Genomic DNA, 20,924 nt, shown 5'->3' on the forward strand with positions numbered 1-20,924 from the left:
AATTTGTTGCAAAGATGTGGTGGCTCATTGTTATGGTTTGGATGTGAGGTGTCCCCCAAAAGCTCACATGTGAGACAGTAAGAGGGATTTCAGAGGGGAAATGATTGGGTTGTGAGAGCCTTAACCCAATCAATGAATTAATCACCTGATAGGGATTAATTGAATGGTAACTGAAGTAGTAGGGTGTGGCTGGAGGAGGTGGGAATTGGAGGGTGACTTTGGTGTATATATTTGTATCTGAGGAGTGGAGTCTCTCTCTCTCTCTCTGCTTGTTGATCATCATGTGAGTTGCTTCTTTCTGCCATATTCTTCTGCCATGATATCCTGCCTCACCTTGAGGCCCCAGGAATGGAGTATGCTGTGTATGGATTGAGACCTCTGATATAGTGAGCCCCCAAATAAACTTTTCCTCCCCTAATTTTTTTTTCTGGCCAGATCTTTTACTCACAGCAGCAAAAAAGTTGAATGAAACACTCATATTGGCTTGGCAGTCTCATCCCTGGTAACATATCTCTGGGGCGCATGAACTCAGTGGGTTGAAGTGAGGGTTATGAGGAAGTGGTATTTTGCTCTCTTCCCAGGATGCATGACTGGCAATGAAATACCCTCATGGCCAAGGGTGGTATCATGTTTCCCAGGAGGCTATCTTTAAAGTTTGTTCCTCTAATATGCCTTTCTTAGAATAGATATCAGAGATTTAATCTTGCCTTTGAGAGAGAACATCACAGTGGTTAAGAGAGCAGGTTCAGGAAACTTACTGACCAGGTAGATCGCTCATGATCTACTCAGGTTATTTAACCTTGCTTTGTCTCTATTTCCCTAACTATAAAATGGGTGACAACAGTGGAATAGACATCTATTTCCACATAAACTGTCACCACAGATTTAGAAATTTAAAACAACATGCATTATTATTATTCAGGTCTTGAAGGCCTGAATTCAAGGCCCAAATCAAGGGTTGACACAAATGTGCTCCTTGCTAGAAGTGCTTAGAAATTAGTCTATTCCAAGTTCACTCAGGTTATTGATCAAATATAGTGTCTTGTGTTCTAGGACTGGTGTCACTCTTTCTTCGCTTGCTGTCAGCTGAGAACCTTTTCCAATTCTGTAAGGTCACCTGTACTCCTTGTCTGTTACCTCTCTATGTTTGAGCTAGTAATGATGTCTCAAATCCTTTTCACACTTAGAATCTGTACTTCGGCTTTACCACCTCTTTTCTGTGATTTGATTGGGCCTCCTTGGATACTCCAGTATCCTCTCCCTATCTTAAGATCTGTAACCTTGATTATACCTTCAAAGCCCCCCTTGCCATGAAATATAGCGCATCAAAATCCTAAAGATTATGATGTGGACATCTCTGGAGAAAAGGAGGGCCATTCTCCTTGTAACAAAAGTAGCTGCCTCATGAAGGAATTTTGAGACTGAAATCAGTTTCCATCTTTGACTAGTGGAAACCAATTCAAGTTGCCTTTTGTCACTTTCAACATCACTCCACAAGGCTTTTCTGGCATGAAAAGCAGTCTGCCCCACACTCCTGCTTTAAACCTGGAATTTGCTATTTCTACAAGAAATCCTGGTTCCTTTCCAGGTAAATGAAATGTAAAGAGCACCATCTGGGAACTAGGATAGAATTCCTGTTAAATTTTGTAGTGTTCCTTTGTGTTTGGCGGGATGGTAATCTCACCTCCTCTGGCATTTCATTATCTCTGCTCTTTATGGGCCCTGATTCCACCTGGCTGCCCACTCCTCACCTGTCTAGAATAGCCAGTGCCCCTGTGATTCTTCATCTCATCTCTAACCAGATGCACAGACAGTACTGCCTCCCTCAACCCTTTGACCTGTTCTAAGCCAGACACCCCACATTTCCAGGCCTCCATGACATCAACATGGGGTCCACTTTTATTCTATGTTATATTATAAAGTATAATAATGTCTTTCACAAAAATTCTTTAAAACCTGTTTTATGCATAAGACTTTGTCTTGCCAGGAGGTTTCTGTAAATGCTTCATCTGAATCTTTGCAACTTGAAATCCATAATTTTTACATTCTGTACTCACACTAGGCAATCTTGGTGAGGTATTTATTTGTCATCAGATATTGTATTCTGAGGCACAAGAATCTTTTGAGAGAATTGGGAGAACAGGAAGAAACTGAAGATGAAGAAAAGGATCTCAAGTAGACACCAAATCCCTCAGGCTCTGAGTTATTGGACATTTGTGAAGTAAAATTAAGCATGTTGTTTATGGCTGTTTTGAAGCATAGATCACAGTATATTGTTTCATCCCAAAAGAAAAAGAAGATATCCCAAAAAGTTACTGAACAAGTGGTTTGGACTCCAAAACATTTACTTAGTTAAGTGGAGAAGGTTCTCTGCTTGATGGTGGAATCATTAAATTGTCCAGGGTCATTCATTGGAAGATGTATTAATGGTTTCTAGAAGAAATTTAGAATGCCTTTGTCAAAATATCCTTGACATCAATGGTATTGCCTGATTCAGAGACTCATGCTTGTCACCGCAGCCAGGGAAGCCTTGGTCAATGTGAGAGAGGCATCGATTAGCAAAGGCTGGGAAGGTGGTCAGGTCCAACACAGGTCCACAGAGGGGTGGTTTTTCTGATGACAATAACATAATGATGACTCAAAAGTTAATATTTTAGAAACTGTTAGTTCTTACTTAAGAAGGTAATGCTTCTAGAAACCGACTGAGATACTTTTGACAAGAAATCTCTTGATACCTTTTATTAACCTCCTTAACTTGGCCCTACCAAGGGGGACTTCCAAGTTCATCCTAATTTTCTAATTCCTTTGAAAAGGCTAACTATATGTTAGTCTGAAATAAAATCAACAAAATGGGACTCAAATAATGGGTGCTTTCAAAATCTTGCAATATATGCTTCATGTTTAAATGAATGCATATGAGACATCTACATTTAAAACTCTACATCACTAGCTGCTACAGCGGTGCACACCTCTAGTCCTAGCTACTTGGGAGGCTGAGGTGAGGGTCACCTGAGCCCAGGAGTTCAAGACCAGCCTAGGCAATGAAGTGAGACCTCATTTCAAAATAAACAAATTAATTGGTAATTAAATTTAAAAAGCACATTTTAAAAATTAAAACAACGACAACTATATAATTTTTGATCTCAGGCACCAAGTACAGCTGCAAGCATATGTATGAACTTAAGTACTTGTGGTACAACTGCTGTTAAGTGATTTCTCATCTGGTCCTAATGGAATTCTAAAATAAAACTTTTGTTAATTTTTTTCTTCTTTCTTTTTTTTTTTGTTGTTGTTAACATTAATCAGTTGTATGCTTCTGAGATACAGACTACATTCCTACAGACCCTGCTGATGTGTCATGTCTACAGTTCATTCACTTACACTAAAATTACTTAATGAATATCTATAACATTCTGGGCACACTGAATATCATTTATTTCAACCAGTATAAAACAACAAAGATAAGTCTGGAAATGAATTTGATTTTATGCTTGATTTGTATTTTACTCAAATATATCTTGGGTTTTTATGTGGCAATAAAAAGTTAGGGTTGGATATGCTGAGAAGTAGCTACTTTTAAAAATCTAATTTAAATTTACAAAATGAATTAGCACTAAAGATGTAGCAATTCTGCAGGTGGGTTGTTCTATGTTAGTCTTCAGAGCAGGCATTGAGACTGTGTTTTCTGTGGGATCACCTTTGCATAGGTCTAGATTAAGTCTTGAAAATACCCTGGGGCAGGATGGTTGGTAGGAAGACCATATAATTTATTGTCCCGGCGGGGACAATTTTCAGATGAATGGGGTATTATTGAAGATTATGCCAGCACAACATGGGGAAGATGGCATTCTTTAAGGCAAATGGGGTCATATGGTCATCCCAGGTACAAGGAAGTAACACAGGTTGGAAGATCTGGAACTGTCACACACTGGCTTTCTTATCACGTGCAAGTCACTCCCCTGTTCTGGGTATATTCAAATGAAAAGTAAAGAGATTGTTCTAAAATGAACTCTGCTCTTCCTTCAAATTCTACCATTCTACAATTACTAACAAACTTAAAGGAAAGAGTCTCATAATATTTTCAAAACAGCTTCCGATTGCAATGCAGTTGGCTAGACATGAACATGAAATTCTCTCTCTCTCCCCCTTTTACCAGTGTGTACTTATAAAAGCTTACGTAACATTTAAAATAAATTAATGCTTGCTTCCAGGTTAACAAAAATTTCAACCTCGGTATCTGAAGCATTGTGTTGAGAAAGATCCTGAGGATACATCTGGTCTCAGGAGGGGAAAAGGCTTCGATCAATTAATGATGTCTTTTGGACCATGGGAACAGCAGAAAGAAGGAGAGAGAAAGACAGGGGTTTACAGCATAGGCATGTGTTCCAGACCTCTACCATAAGTGTGCTAGATCTCTGGTGCTAAAAATAAAACAAAACATATTTATCTCAAATTGTCTGATGTTGATGTCTAGCATTGTGTTAATCTTATTTAGGAAGAGGTACTGAACCATGTGAGAAGCCTGGAGATTTTTCACTTCTGACTTTCAATGCCCTTTAACGCGGACCCAAGAAGCAGAGTATAAGAAGCCGTCCCCACCTTTGACTGCATGCTGGAATCAACAGAATCCCTGGGGATGGGTCCCAGACATCATTGTTTTCACCTCACACCTACAACCAGGGGATCCTACTGTGAGCCAGGAGAAAGAGCACTGGCACAGATGTTAGAAGCAGGAGAATGGGATACCTAGATTCCAGACCTTGTTCTTTATTAGGGCCAAGTGACCTTGCACAGATAATGTATATTTTAGTAATTTCTACATTGCTGTGTCCAAATAACCTGACAAGAACAACTCAGAGGAGGAAGTTTATTTTGCCTCAGGGTTTCAGAGGTTCAGTCCATGGTTGGCTGACTCCATAATTCTGGGTCTGAGTAAGGCAGAACATCATGGTAGAAGGTCATGGCAAAGGAAAGCAGCTCAGGACATGGCAACCAGGAAGCAGAGAGAGAGAGCTTTGCCCAGCAGGGAGAAAGTATAAACCCCAAAAGCATACCCGCAGTGACCTATTTCTTCCAACCACACCCTACCTGCCTACAGTTGCTCTATTCAAGTTAATCTACTCAAGTTAATTAATCCACCAAATAGGTTCCAGCTCTCATAATCTAATCATTTCACCTCTGAACATTCTTGCATTGGCTCACATATGGGTTTTTGGGGAATACCACATGCCCAAACCATAACAACATCAATCTCTATAAGATGAATTTGGACTTTTAGGTATTCTCTAGCTTTAAGTTTTGTGACTAAAAAATGAGGAGGTGAAGAATCTCATGGAGTGTTAATGCAGACATCATAGATAAACTCATCTTTGCAAATTCAAGGAAAATCGATTTGCTGTCAAAGAGATAAACTTTCAGTAACTGATAAGGAAACAAATATGTCTCATTCTTTCATGCATGAACAATCATAATTTCTTAAAAGAGGCAGTTAAGTGATATAATGTCATTGACAGAGCCCTTTGTTTTAGTTTGTTCTTGAAAATGATTTTTTTGAACACTAGAAATCTGTGGACATAATTTACTACTTCCCAGACATGTTTTTCATTGCTTGCAATTTTTACTTTGGCAGGTCTTTCTGCATTCCTGCTATTCAGTAACTTAATCTTACCTGAGTGACAGCAACATTTGTCCCATCGGTGACTTCCACACTCATGTTATAGATGGACCTCTGTTCTGCATCCAAAGGTTTTGCAATGACAATTGTCCCAACACCCTTCTCTGCATCAAAAGAGCTGTCAAAATTCCCTCCTGATGATTTCACAGAAACAGTATGAAATTAGCACATCTAAGAAATTATTACATGAATTAAAGCATATAACTTTAAAGGAGCTCTTACATAGAAATACTTTCTGACAGGCATCCATGTAGCTTAATTTTGTACATCTTAAAAGGGACCTCTTAATTTCTAACTTAATTTATATTTCAAAATACAGCCTCTATAATATATAACAAATGTTACCAAAAAAAGAATGTATTGCAAAGAAAAACTTCAGCAGTAATGTTGGAGTAGTGAAGCATAAATTGACTCCATAAAATATTTAGAAAGCTAATGTCCCTTAACCCCTTATGGCTTCTATGCTAAGAATTTGAAGATGCTTTGCTTTTTCCAAAATAGACTAAGTTATAAGTAAATGAATAGTTCAAATATTATTAATAAAAAAGAGTAGACATTTTAAAATCTGTTCTGGTATTGATGGTAAACATTTGGCTGGTTGAATTCAGATTCCCTCAATTAAATGTCAGAAACAAAATTATGAATATTGGGAAAAAAGGGAAAGCAAAAAAAATTGAATTTCATATAAAAAGTTTTTTATCTGAAACATGGAATAATTATAAAAACATTTGTTTTGCTTTTTCAACAGTGGGAATAATTTTCTTCTAAAACTGTAAAAAGTTTATTAAAGAGTCACAGAATGAAATTGGGAAAAAAGTAAAGGAAAACATCAAGTTATATAATACCAACTTGAAAATAATTTGTATGAAAGTTTAGAAAACTAAGTTGTACCCCCTGGGTCAGGAAAAAGTCATAGCCTGTGAACAGTATACATAAGACAACACTGGTGTTGTTGAAATTACTGGTGATGTTTCTATCTCTGTGAACCAAAGTGTGTTTTATGATCTTCTCAAAATGAAGGTTTTTTTGGGGGGAGAGACTATATGGTAAAAAAATTGTGCAATGATTTCAATTAAACATCAGCATATTACTCTGTTTTAGTATGAAATTTCATGTGTCAGTTAATTTTATTCTTGAACAATACTTTTATTTAACTCCTTCACATAGGGCAATGTATTTATTGAATTCCATATTTTAGAAAAATAACCTTTGCTTTTCTTACATTATATATTCTCTGTATTTTATTTTGTTGAAAAATGAACAATGTATTTCTATATTACAATTATGAATGGGCAGCTTAGTTAAGGGACATGAAGATTTTACCTGAATTTGATGTATAGTGGCTCATAATAAATATTATGTTTTATTTTTTTATAAAAACATGGTCATACATATTGCAAATGCCTATTGCTTGCAGCTGTCATATAAACTTAAGATTATTTAATTGCTAGAGAGAATATAATTGCCCTTGACATTTAATTAAAGTTATGGAGATACAGAAATACCAGAAAATTGCTCAGAGATGATGTACTTTTTGAAAATTTTCATCTAAAAAGAGATTCATCTTCCTATTAATATATTTAATTGATTTGCTGAGAAGCACTAAATGTTAACTAAAAAAATAAAATCATTTGAAGGATTGGATAAGGACAGAGGGGTACAGTCTAGGCTGAAAAGGAAGCCAGCCTTAGGTCACTACTTCTCATTCAAAGAGGATGTGTCATGTCGATAAGCACATGAAATAAAATGCAAGCTGAGTCAAGTAGCTGGTGTAACTATCTTAATGAACAAACAAAGAAAAAATACTTGCTATCGAGTGGTACACTCTGAGACAACTTTGCCATAGAAACTTTCAAAGAAAAGATATGGTATCACTCCCTAAGACTTGTGAGAGACAGGGATGCCACTTCTCCAGTTGTTTCTGGTGGGCATTAAATAAAACTTAAATTATCTTTATGATGTTTTCTTTCTCTAACTTGTTTACTTTCTTAAATCTAAAGACTCTGATTTGGTGGGCGTGGTTGGGGCATCCTCCAATGTTGATTATTTCAGAAAGTAAAAATTTGTAGGTCAAAACAAAACTGAAATGCAAGGTATAAAACTTCAGTTTTCTCCAAATGAAAATAATATTTAGAGAATATGGAAGCTAAGTCTTTAAGTTTCAGTTATTGGTTAAATGGGGCAATTCTGTATGCTCTTGCTTATGTTTTCCTCAGAGCCATATACAAATATACCTAATCAGTCTATATGTTTAGTGGTGTAAAATTGACATATTTTACTCATGTCATATAGACTGTATGCTTTTTCCTAGCTTTTTTTGGTATTAAGTAATACTTTTGGCATCATTTTATGACATCTTTTTTTTTATAGTTCTGTCTCTTCCTCTGTGTGCATGTTTGTGTATATGTCCTTCATCCACTTTACTCTTTCAAAACTCCAGACCAGAAACTTCTTAAAGATATGAGAGGTAGATTATTAGAAAATCAGGGTATAGGGTGATTAAAAGAGATGCTACTGGGCTAGGGTTGTGGCTCAGTGGTAGAGCACTCACCAGGTATGTGTGAGGCACTGGGTTCTAGTCTCAGCACTGCATATACCTAAATAAGTAAAATAAAGGTATTGTGTCCATCTATAACTAAAAAAAAAAATAAAGAGAGAGAGATGCTATTGAATACTTTTCAGTCTACCAATAAGACCAGAAATCTCTGATACTCATTTCCAGGACATTTGTTCCTAGTTAAGACAAGATTTCATGTAAAACAAAATCCTCCTTGAGTTTTCGAATGAATTTCTGACAAGGGACACAGAATCTCGACCAGCAGTTCACCATCAAACCTCACGCACTTTAATAACCTACACTTAAGCATCCCATTTCATAAATGACTCCATGTCTCTCCCCCAGGTCTCATTTTTCAGGCTCCCTTTTAGCCTGAAAGGTGATTCCATTTTTGTTGGAAACCATGTCCAATCACCCAGGGTGAGAATATCAAATGCAAGGAGTCCATTTCACTAGCAGCATTCCATTTAAACAATGTGTGCTTCCTCAGAGCCAGTAACAGAACATGCAAAGCCAAAGTGTGTTCAGTGCAATAGCGTGAGGCTAAATAAAAGGTGGGGACGGGAGGACACTGCCCAGCTGGTCTGAGTTTCAACAAAGTGGGAAATTAGAAACGTCACAGCCTGAGCGGTTGCTGCAGGGGTGTGCGGCAGAGATGGTTAAAAGCAAGGTTGTGAACAGCCCACATAACAGATAATTCACATTAGGGACATTTCTCTTTGACCATTTTTGGTCAAGACAGGTGTAATAGAGTAAACAAAGAGCAGAAGAGATGCATTAGATTTCTGCTGGATCTAAAAGTTAAACACAGCGAGTAGGAATGTCCTAGAAAAGGCTTTAAAAATAGGACATGAATGAAAATATTTGAAGCCAGCAGCTACTGCTTGAATGGGCTGTGTAGCCGGGCACTGGACCAAGTCAGAGTCTAGTTTTACTTTAAAGATGGGTACGGAACACCACTGTCTCTCTTTGTGGAGAATATCACAGTTTCTCCTGTGGAGAAGCTTCTAGGTCCCTCCTCCTGTTCTTCTGCACATGTAATTGTAAATTTCCAACCAAATCTAGTTAGTGTCCAAGAGGGAAGCGTTATGTGAGAAACTTCCAAAACACTGAGCAGCTGAACCTTAATGAATTAAGGGAGTCATGCACAAGCTGTTCATTCAAGTTCAGCATATACACCGAACTTTAGGAAAAATATGACATACCAATTACAATGTGATCATGAATAATTTTCTGCCTTGGAATGAAGCAAGCACAATACTGGGCTGAAAAGGATATTGACATGAAAGGCAGGAGACACCACGTGGAAATGGCGATAGGACGAAAATTCTTTCTAGAATCTAGTTAATTTCTTACAATTAATATAAGGAGCATTTTTAGACTTATTATTATTTTCCTAAAGTTTTTTCAGATACACTTCTATGGATGAGATTGTTGCTATGGAGAAAAGCAAAGCTATTTGGGATGGGAAAGATGGCCAAGCAGGGGAAATGGAGTGTTTGATGTCAGTTGAATTTAATAAAATTTACTCTGATGGAGACACATTTTAGAAATAAATAAATAAACTTTACATGGAGGTAACCTCAAATGATCCCCAGCAATACTATGGGATCTTGGCTTCATTTTCCTGTTTTCTCTCAAGAGAGGTGTGAAGAAATAAGGCCACCTCGTCAGGGAAGATCCAGAGATGCCCAAGCACTAGTCACAAAACAAGGTCACTTTGAGCGCTATCAGAGTTCAACTTGCCTCCTTGACTCAATTCTCAATAAACCATGACTCCACAGCAGACAAGATTCAAGAAATAAAGGCCATAAATTTATGAGCAGCAACAGCCAAGAAGTCAGAAGCTTATTATGTACTAAGAGCCAATGTGGCCTTTATGTACTGTAACACAGAAAGACATTTCAATGAGAGCTGGGAATCATGGCACACATATGTAATCCCAGCAACTCTGGAGGCTGAGGCAGGAAGATTGCAAGTTGGAGGCCAGCCTCAGCAACTTAAAAAGATCCTGTCTTGAAATAAAAAATTAAAAGGACATGGAATGTAGATCAGTGGTAGAGTGTCTCTAGGATCAATTCCCAGTACCACAATGTATACATCAATCTATGTATGTATGTGTTTATATGTGTGTGTGTGTGTGTGTGTGTGTGTGTGTTTTCAGTGAAAGCTGCAATTATGTGCTAGCACTCACCATAAGAAAAACAATTTTCACAGAATAGCCTTTCTCCTCTCAATACACTGGATGAGGCAAATAAAGATATTGTAGGTGTTTGCTATCTATAAGTAAAAACAGTCCTCTAATCCCATTCAGGTGAAAAGCGAAAGAAATGGGTGGTAGCATCTCCTATCAAACTGAGGTAAGTATGTAGGTAAGAAGGAATTGTGTAATAATGGTGTAATATTTGAATTTATAATTTGCCATCAGAATAAAGATTTGTGGACTGAACTGTAAACCAGATTGTGTGCACACTGGAGAGTATGTAAATCAAGGAGCTGTGCAGTCAAAACCATAGTCTCCTGAGAAGTGTGAAGCTATGTGATAAAAACCACAAAGGATTATGGGTTATTTTTGTTCCCTTCATTTTCTTTCCCTTTTAACACAGAGGAGGAACATGCTGTGCGTTGGGCTGTTTAAACACGGAACAGCTGAACTTTATTATGTTTTCTTTTAATTACAGCCTTCTTAACTCAGTTATAAGTAGGGCTTCTGTTTCTGGAAGCTGAAGTGAGTCTAACTCAGTAACAGTGTAAGCAGTGGTCTCTTTGGAGACACAAGGACGTGCCTGACAGATCGCTGGTGCAAGGGTCTAGGCTTGGGAACAAAATCTTGCTCACCAGTTTTGTGAATTCATATCATGATGGGAGGAAAAGAAATGCAGTTAAATTAGAATCAGGTAAGTTTGAAACTGTAAAAATGAGGGCACTATGCTCTCAGGGAAAAAAAAGCAAGCTGAAACACTGCTTCTGCTTACTTAATGAGAATTCACTGGGACATTGGTGAGCTGTAAGTACTAGATCAGGATGGTTTAGATTTTGTATCTCAGCCATCTGTACAGGTGTCTGAATATATTAAGTCTGTAATGGAAATAAATCTTGACTGTACCTGGAAGATTCCTAAGCCTATTTACCTGGACAAGACCTGAGCTTTAATCTGAGACCTCATTTCTACTCCATGCTGGCGTTATATGCTTTGTGACTATTCTTAGCATTCACCTATGATGCACTGCTAAATCTTAAACACTAAGGGGCATTGCTCCCTCTCTGTCCCCTATCTTAATTTGGTCAAAATATAGTTTGATAAGGAGGAAGGGAAGAAAGATGAGGAAGAAAGATGAGAATTTCCATGTCCAAAGATAAATAAGCAAGGAATCTTGAAAGCAAGACAGGAACATCTGAATATGATAAAGAAAACAATAGGTGTTTAGAGAAGGGGAAAGATGTTGTCAGCAGATTGGAAAAAAAAAAAAACTCTGACAGATTAAAAAGATTTTCAAAAGGGGATTTGTGGAGAGGTGACCATAGCAGTACTGAAAGCAACCAGCACCTGGGGAAAGGATTTTATTTCTATGGTGAAATTAAGGGTTGGTGTTTCATGATGTTGTTGGCTGGATGTGAGAATGGAAATAAAATTATGTTCTGTTTGGGCATCTAGCCCAGTAAGTTCAATTTGTAAAAGAAAGCTTGGCTAAGATGTTACCAGATTTACAGAGAAATCTCTGTGATGGAGGCATCCAGACCAGAGGGTCAACTCTGAAAGTCTTCATTAAACCAACTACTGGGTGCTCTGAAATGAAGGAGATTCTATAGGAAGAGTACAGCACTGAATAAAATATAAACATGCAAAAGAATGCCATGTTCTGGATAATTGTTCCTGGATTTATAGTTGGACAGTCCAAAGGGACTCTTGCAATGATGGCTCTTTTCTATAAACTACCCATCTTTTCTTAGATCTGTGATGTTCCCATTTTGCTAAAAGATGCTGAGGTTGCTATGGCTGGGAATACAGTGAAAAGTCACATTAAGTCTGAATAAGTCTCAAAACCATTAAACAGGGTTAATATATTGGCTGCCTGGGGCATCTCCACCAGTCACTTTAGGTTTGTAATGGAAACAGCAGGGCACATAGCAACAGAAGCATTGGCAGAAGGAAGGAATGAGGAGACATGAGCGTGGATATTAAGGGTTAAGAATGAAGATGGGATAAATGCAAATAAAAATATAGGATAGGACTAGTATCTGGAATGAAAAACTTTCAAGTAAGGTTACATGCAGTACTACTAGGCATGCTTCCCTACACACGAACACACACATAGGAATGCTGGAAGAACTGCAAACCTGATCTGGATAATCAGGTCGTTGGTCGGAGTAAACATCAGAGAAAGTGTCTTGTAAGATTTCTAATTTTGAGAACAAGCAATGGCTTCATAGTTTGCATGGGTGGGATGGGCTGGGTCAGGATCTTGCAAGCATGGAAAGAGTAGAGAGGAAATCCTTAGGTAGTAGAGGTGCTTGCAAACCCAGGTGTGAAGGAGAGAGAGAAATCAGTGGCTGATGAGAGAGGGCAAATCATTCCATATTAAGCATTCTCTTGCCTGTTTGGTTTCTACTGCACTTTTCTTTCAGCTGCTTAAAAGGAATCAGTATTGCACATGCTCCTGAAGACCCAGTAGCAGGCATACATGCTGAAACTGAAAATGCATTTTTTTTGTGACTCTGACTGGGAGTAGTAGTGTGAGTATCACCAATACTGCACCAACAACAGACAGCTAGATGCTGATAGGTGCAACACTTTGTTGCACCTGAAAAGAAAGAACTGCATCAGATAATATCTTAATGAGCTGAAAATTACTGAGAAGATAAAGTAGTGGAGGCATCTTTCATGGATCAGAAGTGGATGCATTTCAAATGGAGATGAAGAAGGAATTAAAAGCTTGGTATGAGGATGGTCATGTGCAGAGCTGCTGTGATTAACACTAATTAAGTAAAACAAAGGTGTTCTACTGTCATTTCATAAAATGAAATGTGTAGAAAACAAGCTTTTTCTTTTGGGGAGTTCAGAGGACTCTCTGCTGAGGCTCGACTGGGGGCCATGAAGCATTCTTTCTCTGTGCCTCATTAAAACAGATGTGGAACATCCTAAATGCTTTCCCCAGACCAAGCTATCCTGGAGGAGAAGCAGATTCCTGCCCATCCTGTCCAGGCAGTGACATGTGGAAGGAAATGATTCCCCCAGACCAGCTTTCTCCTGGATTCTCTGCCTCCCACAGAGAAGCGTGGGAAGTCAGCTTCAGCCTAACACAGTGTCAGGTCTGTGCCTGCACACACTCTCCCTGCTCTCTTCTTAGCAACAGCCTATTTTGTTTCCCAGTCCTGGGCACTCATTTCCTCTCCAGTGCCTCTCTCCCTGCCGGTTTTGTGGAGGGCTGCAGTGCTGTTTGCCCTTTCCTTTTGCAGCCTGGCATGCTTGCTTGCTTTCTTTCAAGGAATTTAAAGGTTGGCTCCCAAGGTCTATCCTGCATGCTTCCATCTGCTTTCTCTATTCAGCTTGCGCAGGAGGCTTACTGGCTATATATCTAGGTTCCATTTCCTGCCCGTCCTTTTATGGACAGCTGCCAGGGGACTCTCCTGATGGGGCTTTTTGGTCTATGAATGGCACTACTGCTGCAAAACAGAGGGGCTGGAATACATTTTAATTTATTTTTCAATTGGAAAAGGCCCAGTTAAATAAACCAACCTACCAAAAGATAAAAACAAAACAACAAAGAGCCCACATACCTCAAAAGAAAAGGAAAAAAAAAAGTCCAAACCAAGCCCCCCCCCCAAACCCAAACCCCATCAAACCTCAAACAAAGGAGTCATTGGATACGAGTAATGCAATAGCTGTTAGAGGCATGTATGAAGTCTGTGGGCTGCACTTCAGCCTGTCACAGGCAGTTATGAAAGATGTAATTCAATTTGCTTCAAAAAAAAAAAACCATAAAAGGCAGATTGGATAGCTGTATTTTAGCAAATGTGTTTGCACTAAGGGTACCTTCTGTTGAACAGTTCTGCCCACAAGCTGTCTGTAGAATATAGAACATCTCTCGAGCATGCTTGCCACCTTGAAGCAGGGCAGTCGGGAGCAGAAAAAAAAAAAGAACAGAATGCAGAAAAAAGGTGAAGAAAAAGAGAGAAATGAAGGACAGCAAGTCTAGTACCATCAATACATTTAGAAATGAGATTAGCCAAGTGTGACAATAGAATTTAAATGACACACAGAAAGACATTAAGATTGCAATAAATAACAAACTATGGAAAATCCAGCCAGAGAGCACTTTCTGTTCAGCTGAGCTACAGAGTTGGAACGAAAGCACAGGCCGATTATTCATTTTACTGGCTCTTTTGCATTCCAGCACTATGGATCTTTTAATCTCAGCACTAATTATTATTTTTTTTCTTTTCTTTTGCTTTTTTGTTAGTTTTTCTTTTTCTTTTTCTTTTTTGGCTAGTTGTTCCAAACAGTTAATTACATTGCCTGATAGTGTTCTGGAGGACTTGAACTTACCAACTATGTCAAACCACAGAGGGGTGTTGGCTGGTTGTACAGACACCACCCCCACAATCTCGGTTACTCTATCACTTTCCATGACTGTGAAGTTATAAAATGGCTCGTCGAAGGTCAGTGGTATAGGTGAAGGGGGTGGTTTCTTAATCCATTCAATGTGCAGGCGGGCCGTGGAGGATTTCTGTGGGCGGCCATTGTCCACGGCCTTGATCTACTCACACACAGAAAGAACACAGAACAATGTCTTAGAACTCTGATCTTCTGGAAGTTAAAATCTGTCACTCACATGGTGTTGGGCCAAGAGTTTATCCTCAGCATAGTGTCAGCAAGTGGAAGAGAAGAGTGGAGATGTGGGGAGAGTGGACTCTGGAATGAGGGGAGAAACTACCTCACTCTATTTTTGCAGGGGCTGATCTGAACAACCACCAGCTTTACAGATATTAAAACCTTGAAAAACAGATGTTGTACTTATACTTTATAGTGCTTTATGGGCATGGATGATAGTTTATATAAAAAGGAATAGCTAATTTGATTCCTTATAGCATGACCCTGAACCTTCCCTCTGGTGGTGAGACGAAAGGGAAATAAGGTGCATTGTGAATCCCTGTGGGTGGAAACGTGTGTGTGCACATGGTTGTGTTTTGCAGCTCTTTCCTTCTGCTGCATTCTGGAGATGCTCTCCACTTACAGAGCCCTGGAAGGGCGAGTGGGATAGGCATGGGGAAGGCACAGACTCAGATGAACTGCCCTTAAGGCCCTTCAGTTATGTCAACTGTGAGGGAGAAACGGAGAGTTCTCAGTGGTATTGTGGGCTCCTGGAGGCAGCATGGTGGGAGGATGGAGTTGGTGATTCCTCTGTGGTCCTAAACTCACTCACATAAGGGCTGTGGGATGCACGACTTCATCCAGCAACATGAGACTGCTATAGTGTCCTGGACCCAACGGGAAGGTCAAAAAGTTCAAGGTGCAGAACACACTGACAGAAAGGCAAGCCAAAACAAAATAAAATAAAATTTAAAAAGGAATTTTTAAATATTGTGTTTTAAAATAACATTGATTGGTAAAGAACCAGTAGTGATAGCCTTTGAAAATAGCAACAATGCATAGCACTTTTCTGTTATGTGTTAATGGATGACTGCTTTGCCCAGAAAATCCCTGTGGGAAGGAGAAAGCTTAAAGATATATGCCTGGGGCCAAGTTCCCTAAGAGCCAAGCAGGGATTTAAGTCCAAGTGTTTTTTGTTTTTTTTTTGTTTTTGTTTTTTTTTAAGAAAGTGCTTTTAGGAGAAAGGACAAAAAATTAGGACAGGCACTAAGCAAGGATGTGGTCCTAGCTTAGAAACTGAGGAGACATGCTTTCTTCAGCAATGATGAGGGGGTCAGTAGGGCTCTGAATTTGCAAGAGGTCAATCCACCTCAAGGTAAAGGGACTGAACTTTTGTATTTTGGGTTCCATTAAGATACTGGCTGTGGACTGCTAGGGTGGGGGGTGGAAGTGTGGAATCTCTTGAATCAAGGATCAGCCAAAAATTATATTCTGGATGAGGAGGCAACTGTGAGCCCTTGGCAGGCAACACTCACAGCAGGTTGGGGATAGATGAACCAGTGTGTTAGAAGAGATCTGGGCAGGGCACCAATAGTGTCCATTATAATCCATCCGATCCTCAATGATTTCCCAGCCACAAGTGTCTTACAGCTGTAATAAATATGTACCACATCAAAGCTTCCAACAGTTAGAAACAGGATGGCACTTTCTTATCTTGTCTCTGCCTACTGTTCTAGACATGTACTGAGCAGGGGACAGAACCTAGTTCCAGAACATAGATGTGAAAAGAAAAATCAAGGGACTTTTAATATAATAAAGACTGTCTACAACAGAGAAGGCAGAGAACAATGAAAAGGATGATGCTGACTCTTGACATTTTTGGGACCTTGAAAAGGTCCATCACTTATAAGAATGACCACTACCCTATGCCCAAAGCATAGGCATTCCATATCTAACGTGGTTGGGGTAGGAACAGCACATGGGCACATTAGCTATGAGAGTTTAAGTTTCTACTTGAGATTGTGTTAGGTTTGTGTTTATTTTTAACTTTCTAACTTAACAAAACATTTAGTCACTGTTTTCTTGCTTTTTCTTCACTTTTTACAGAATAAACATCATTGTGGTTTGTGTCTCACAATTTATACAGCTAAATTCATATTCTATCACATTGTCAACAATTACAAAATTTGCTTTCTTTGGAAAGTCTTGGGGACACATTGACTGATATGTTGAATATTAGGGAGAAATATATCACTCTGTTATTCCCCTACTCTCGGTTTCTGTCTATGGTCAGTTCCTTGAAAATGACTTAGGACACAGGAAGTGTGGTTGAATATGTAGGCTCCAGCAGACTGTGGGAGTGGGAGAAATTGGCTTATGGGACACAACGAAAGGGAACTGTTTCATTAGTTAAGAGCTTCACCAAAATAGGCAAGAGGTCTTACCTATGCTTGCCTCCCAGAAAGAAGTCTTCCATATCTGATTGGTTGCACTTTTTGCTCTAAAGATATATTACTCAAAGAAATAAACACAAATAAGAAAGTAACTCCCTCTCCCATCAATATTGCTGGAATTCAGAAGATCTTACCGTTAGGATATCATAACTCCCTGCTGTAAATTGCTTTCTGGAGGATACCATGCCAGTTTTAGGGTCAATGAAGAACTTTCCATCATCATTTCCATCCACAATACTGTACGAGATTTCTGCATTGGGTCCCTCATCTCTGTCATAGGCAAAAGCCCTGTAGATGGGTTCCCCTCTTTTCTTTCGGTCACGTTCTGGCAGTTTGATCTGGTAAACCTTCTCAGGGAACTGGGGCTTGTTGTCATTTTCATCCAGAACCTGAACCACCACCCAAATGGTTGATTGTTTTGGAGAAGAACCACCATCTGTCACAGTTACCTGAGTTTGGAAAGAGAAAGCATGATGCAGTTAGAAAGAATGAAAGTTATTCTCAGTACTTCTACCCTTGCCCACCCCACAAAGACTGATTTTGTACACTAGAGCATCTGAAACTTTCTTACGACTGGTTCATACATGTGTATGAATCTCTCATAGTTGGGCCCTAAAAGGGAAGAAGGCCCCAAGACCAGCAATGGAAGTCATGCAGAAAGGGTAGGGGGCAGCAGGGCTAATAGGCAGTCCCTGTTGTTATATAAAATTACCTTTGACTAGTGGTCTTTAAAAGCAGAAATGCATTTCTCACAGTTCTGGAGTCTAGGAAGTCCAAGGTCAAGGCATCAGTGGAGTTGGAGAAGGGCATAATCCCCATAGACAGCATTTTCTAACTGTGTTCTCATGTGGTAGAAGGGTCTATCTAGCTCTCTGAGGTCTTTCTTTCATTAGGGCACTCACTAATCTCATTCATGAGGGCAATCCTTCATAACCTAATCACTTCCCAAAGATACCCATCTTCTTACATAAACTCTCTGGAGATTAGGTTTCAACCTGTGAATGGGGGGCAATGCACAAATATGTTAGTTAATATGAACCCATAAAGTGGGTTCATTGTGGTGTGAAGTGGAGAGAAAGAAGAAATAGGATGGACATTATAACATATGCTAGGTTCTTTGGTTGTAGCGAATCTAGAATACATGTCTCAAACAGACATAAAATAATAAAATATAACCCTTATTAAATGTTGACCTATGGATGTTTCTTCTAATCCATGGAAAATGCTATCACATTGAAATTCTTTTAGGACTCATTTTCTTCTCTTATTTATATCTAGTTATGAGCCCAACTGCATCTCCTCAAAATGCGTATGTTGAAGGTCTAATGCCCTACATCACTGCTTGGAGATAGGGCCTTTAAGGAAGTGAGTTAGATTAAATGAGGTCATAAGGGTGGAGCTCTTGTAGGAGACACCAGGCAGCCCCATCTTTCTTGGCCATGAGCCAACAGCAAGAAGGTGGCTGTCTACAAATCAGGAAGAGATCCCTTACCAGAGATTAAATCCTGCCAGAACTTTGAACTTGGACTTGCCAGACTTCATGTTGTAGGATGAAACCAGATCCCCAGTGCAATAGTATTGATAAGTGAGGCCTTTAGATTATGATTAGGTCATAAGGACTTCATGAATGGAATTAGTGTCCTTATAAAAGGCAAATGAGACTTGTTTGTCCCATCCTGTCATATGAAGAAGTTGCCAGAGGTACCATCTCTAAAGAACAGGCCCTCACCTGACACTGAATGTGCTGATGGCCTGATATTAAACTTGTTAGCCTCAAGAACTTTGAGCAATAAGTACCTCCTATAAATTACCCAGTCTAAGTGTTTTTTTTAAGTAGCCTGAATAGAATTAAACACTCCAGAATGGTGAGAAATAGATCTCTCTGTTTAAACCACCTAGCTTCTAGTATTTTGTTACAGCAATGTGAGCAGACATCTTTGTGTAAAATTTGTGATTTTTTTAAAAACATTGTTATGAGGGCTGGGGATGTGGCTCAAGCGGTAGCACGCTCGCCTGGCATGCGTGCAGCCCGGGTTCGATCCTCAGCACCACATACAAACAAAGATGTTGTGTCCGCCGAAAACTAAAAAAAAATAAAAATATTAAAAAAAAAAACAAAACATTGTTATGAAACAAAAGGAAAACTGTGATGTACACATTGCAGTTAAGATGGCTGATTTTAAGTACATTTGACAGTTAAAATATTTTTTGCCAGTCACAAAGTATTCTTTTTTCTTCTCTAGGAAACAGGAGGGAGGTGGATGTGCATTCCCATGTCTCTAAGATGCTATTCTATGTGTCATGAAAATTGAGGGGAAAGAAACTAATGAAGAGTACATAAGTGACCTAATGGAAGATATAAAAATTCTTCGAGTCTTTGGTAAATAATTTTCTTGTTGGTCATAGTGATAAAAATGACTAAAATATTAACACCTAATGTTTGATTGGTAAGACACAGTTTTTAAAGTACTCTTTCATCCATCACATCACTCACGTTCCAAAATGTGCTTTTCTGTAAGTTGGAGAGGTTTATTTATTCCCATTTTACAGATGAGAAAACAGAGGCTTACAGACCCCACAGTTAATAAGTGCTAATGTTAAGGTGTTAAAATTTCAGTATTTCATTGTTTACACACAAAAACTGAGAAGCAACTATATTGAATCATTACCTTGAATAAGACAGTTTATTATTTCAAAATATGTATTTGGAGACTAAAAGGAATGTAAAGATGTGCTCAGTTATCAACAGAAGAAGAACAACAATGAATCAGTATGCCTGATCAGCCATTTTTTATTCTAGTCAAACAATCTGACTGGAAGAATTGAAAATAAGGCTACAAATTAAAAGCTTTTTTTTTCTTCCCCAAAATGGAATCACAATCTCGTTTGTTTTCTCTTACAAGCTGTCAGGAAGGATAGCTTTAGTAGATGTAGGATAAGTTTTCATAGAAGTTCCTGCTTTCTTTGAAAAATCAATCAAGTTTCCTTCCAAGGTTATTTTCCCACTTGGTTTGTTGTGTTTCACAAAAGAACCACTCAGGGCCAATATGTGCCAGGGCTGGATATGGAGTTTTGAGCTTTTTCCTAGACAGGCAGAGATCTAAAGAGGCACATTCGGCTGTTGCTGAACACAAACGTTAATCCTCCCCGGTGAGCTGTGTTGACCAAAACACATTGATTCTTAGCTGCTCAACCACTCTGCCTCTCCTTACTTCTAGAACAGCCCCTTTCCAAGTTTAGACAACTGACACTGTCTTCAACAGGCACAAACCCTTTGCCTTCTCCTCACTGACTGTCCATAAATGCCCTGCCCTGGACTCTGAGGCCTGGTAGCTGCTGAGCAAAGAGCTATCCTGCCTATCGGAGTGTCCTGCTGCTTACAAAAATGCTCTTTGGAGCAGACCTGGTTTCCAAGCCCAAGTCTTGCAGTCTCTGCCCATGGCCGTGTGCCAAGGGGAGTGAGTCACCTATGTCACCGCCTCACCACAAGCACCCAATTCCCTGGATTCCCCAGGCCACAGTGGCACCCCTCAGGGACCCAAGCACTCTCCCCTGGAATGCCATCCCTGTCCTTCACTCATCCTTTAAGTCCAGCTGACATGTCACTTTCTCAGGATTGCTACCTCAGAGACAGAGTGACATTGTACT

At 39.2% G+C, this 20,924-nt stretch overlaps 1 protein-coding gene across 9 annotated transcripts in view; it reads right to left on the bottom strand.

Moving 5' to 3' along the window:
• The window catches only part of Fat3 (FAT atypical cadherin 3), a 622,271-nt gene that overhangs the window by 107,831 nt on the left and 493,516 nt on the right, over positions 1-20,924 (bottom strand). For 7 of the 9 annotated variants that reach the window (XM_048795699.1, XM_048795700.1, XM_048795704.1 and 4 more), the window contains 4 exons: positions 17,411-17,725; positions 14,779-14,989; positions 14,266-14,334; positions 5,669-5,808 (listed from right to left, as the gene is read on the bottom strand). In XM_048795699.1, the coding sequence (XP_048651656.1) occupies positions 5,669-5,808; positions 14,266-14,334; positions 14,779-14,989; positions 17,411-17,725 (735 nt within the window). The remainder of the gene's footprint in view (positions 1-5,668; positions 5,809-14,265; positions 14,335-14,778; positions 14,990-17,410; positions 17,726-20,924) is intronic. The other 2 variants (XM_015489994.2, XM_048795703.1) reach the window with 1 other exon arrangement.

Source organism: Marmota marmota, unplaced genomic scaffold (genome assembly GCF_001458135.2).
Source record: "Marmota marmota marmota unplaced genomic scaffold, marMar, whole genome shotgun sequence".
NCBI lineage: Eukaryota > Metazoa > Chordata > Mammalia > Rodentia > Sciuridae > Marmota > Marmota marmota.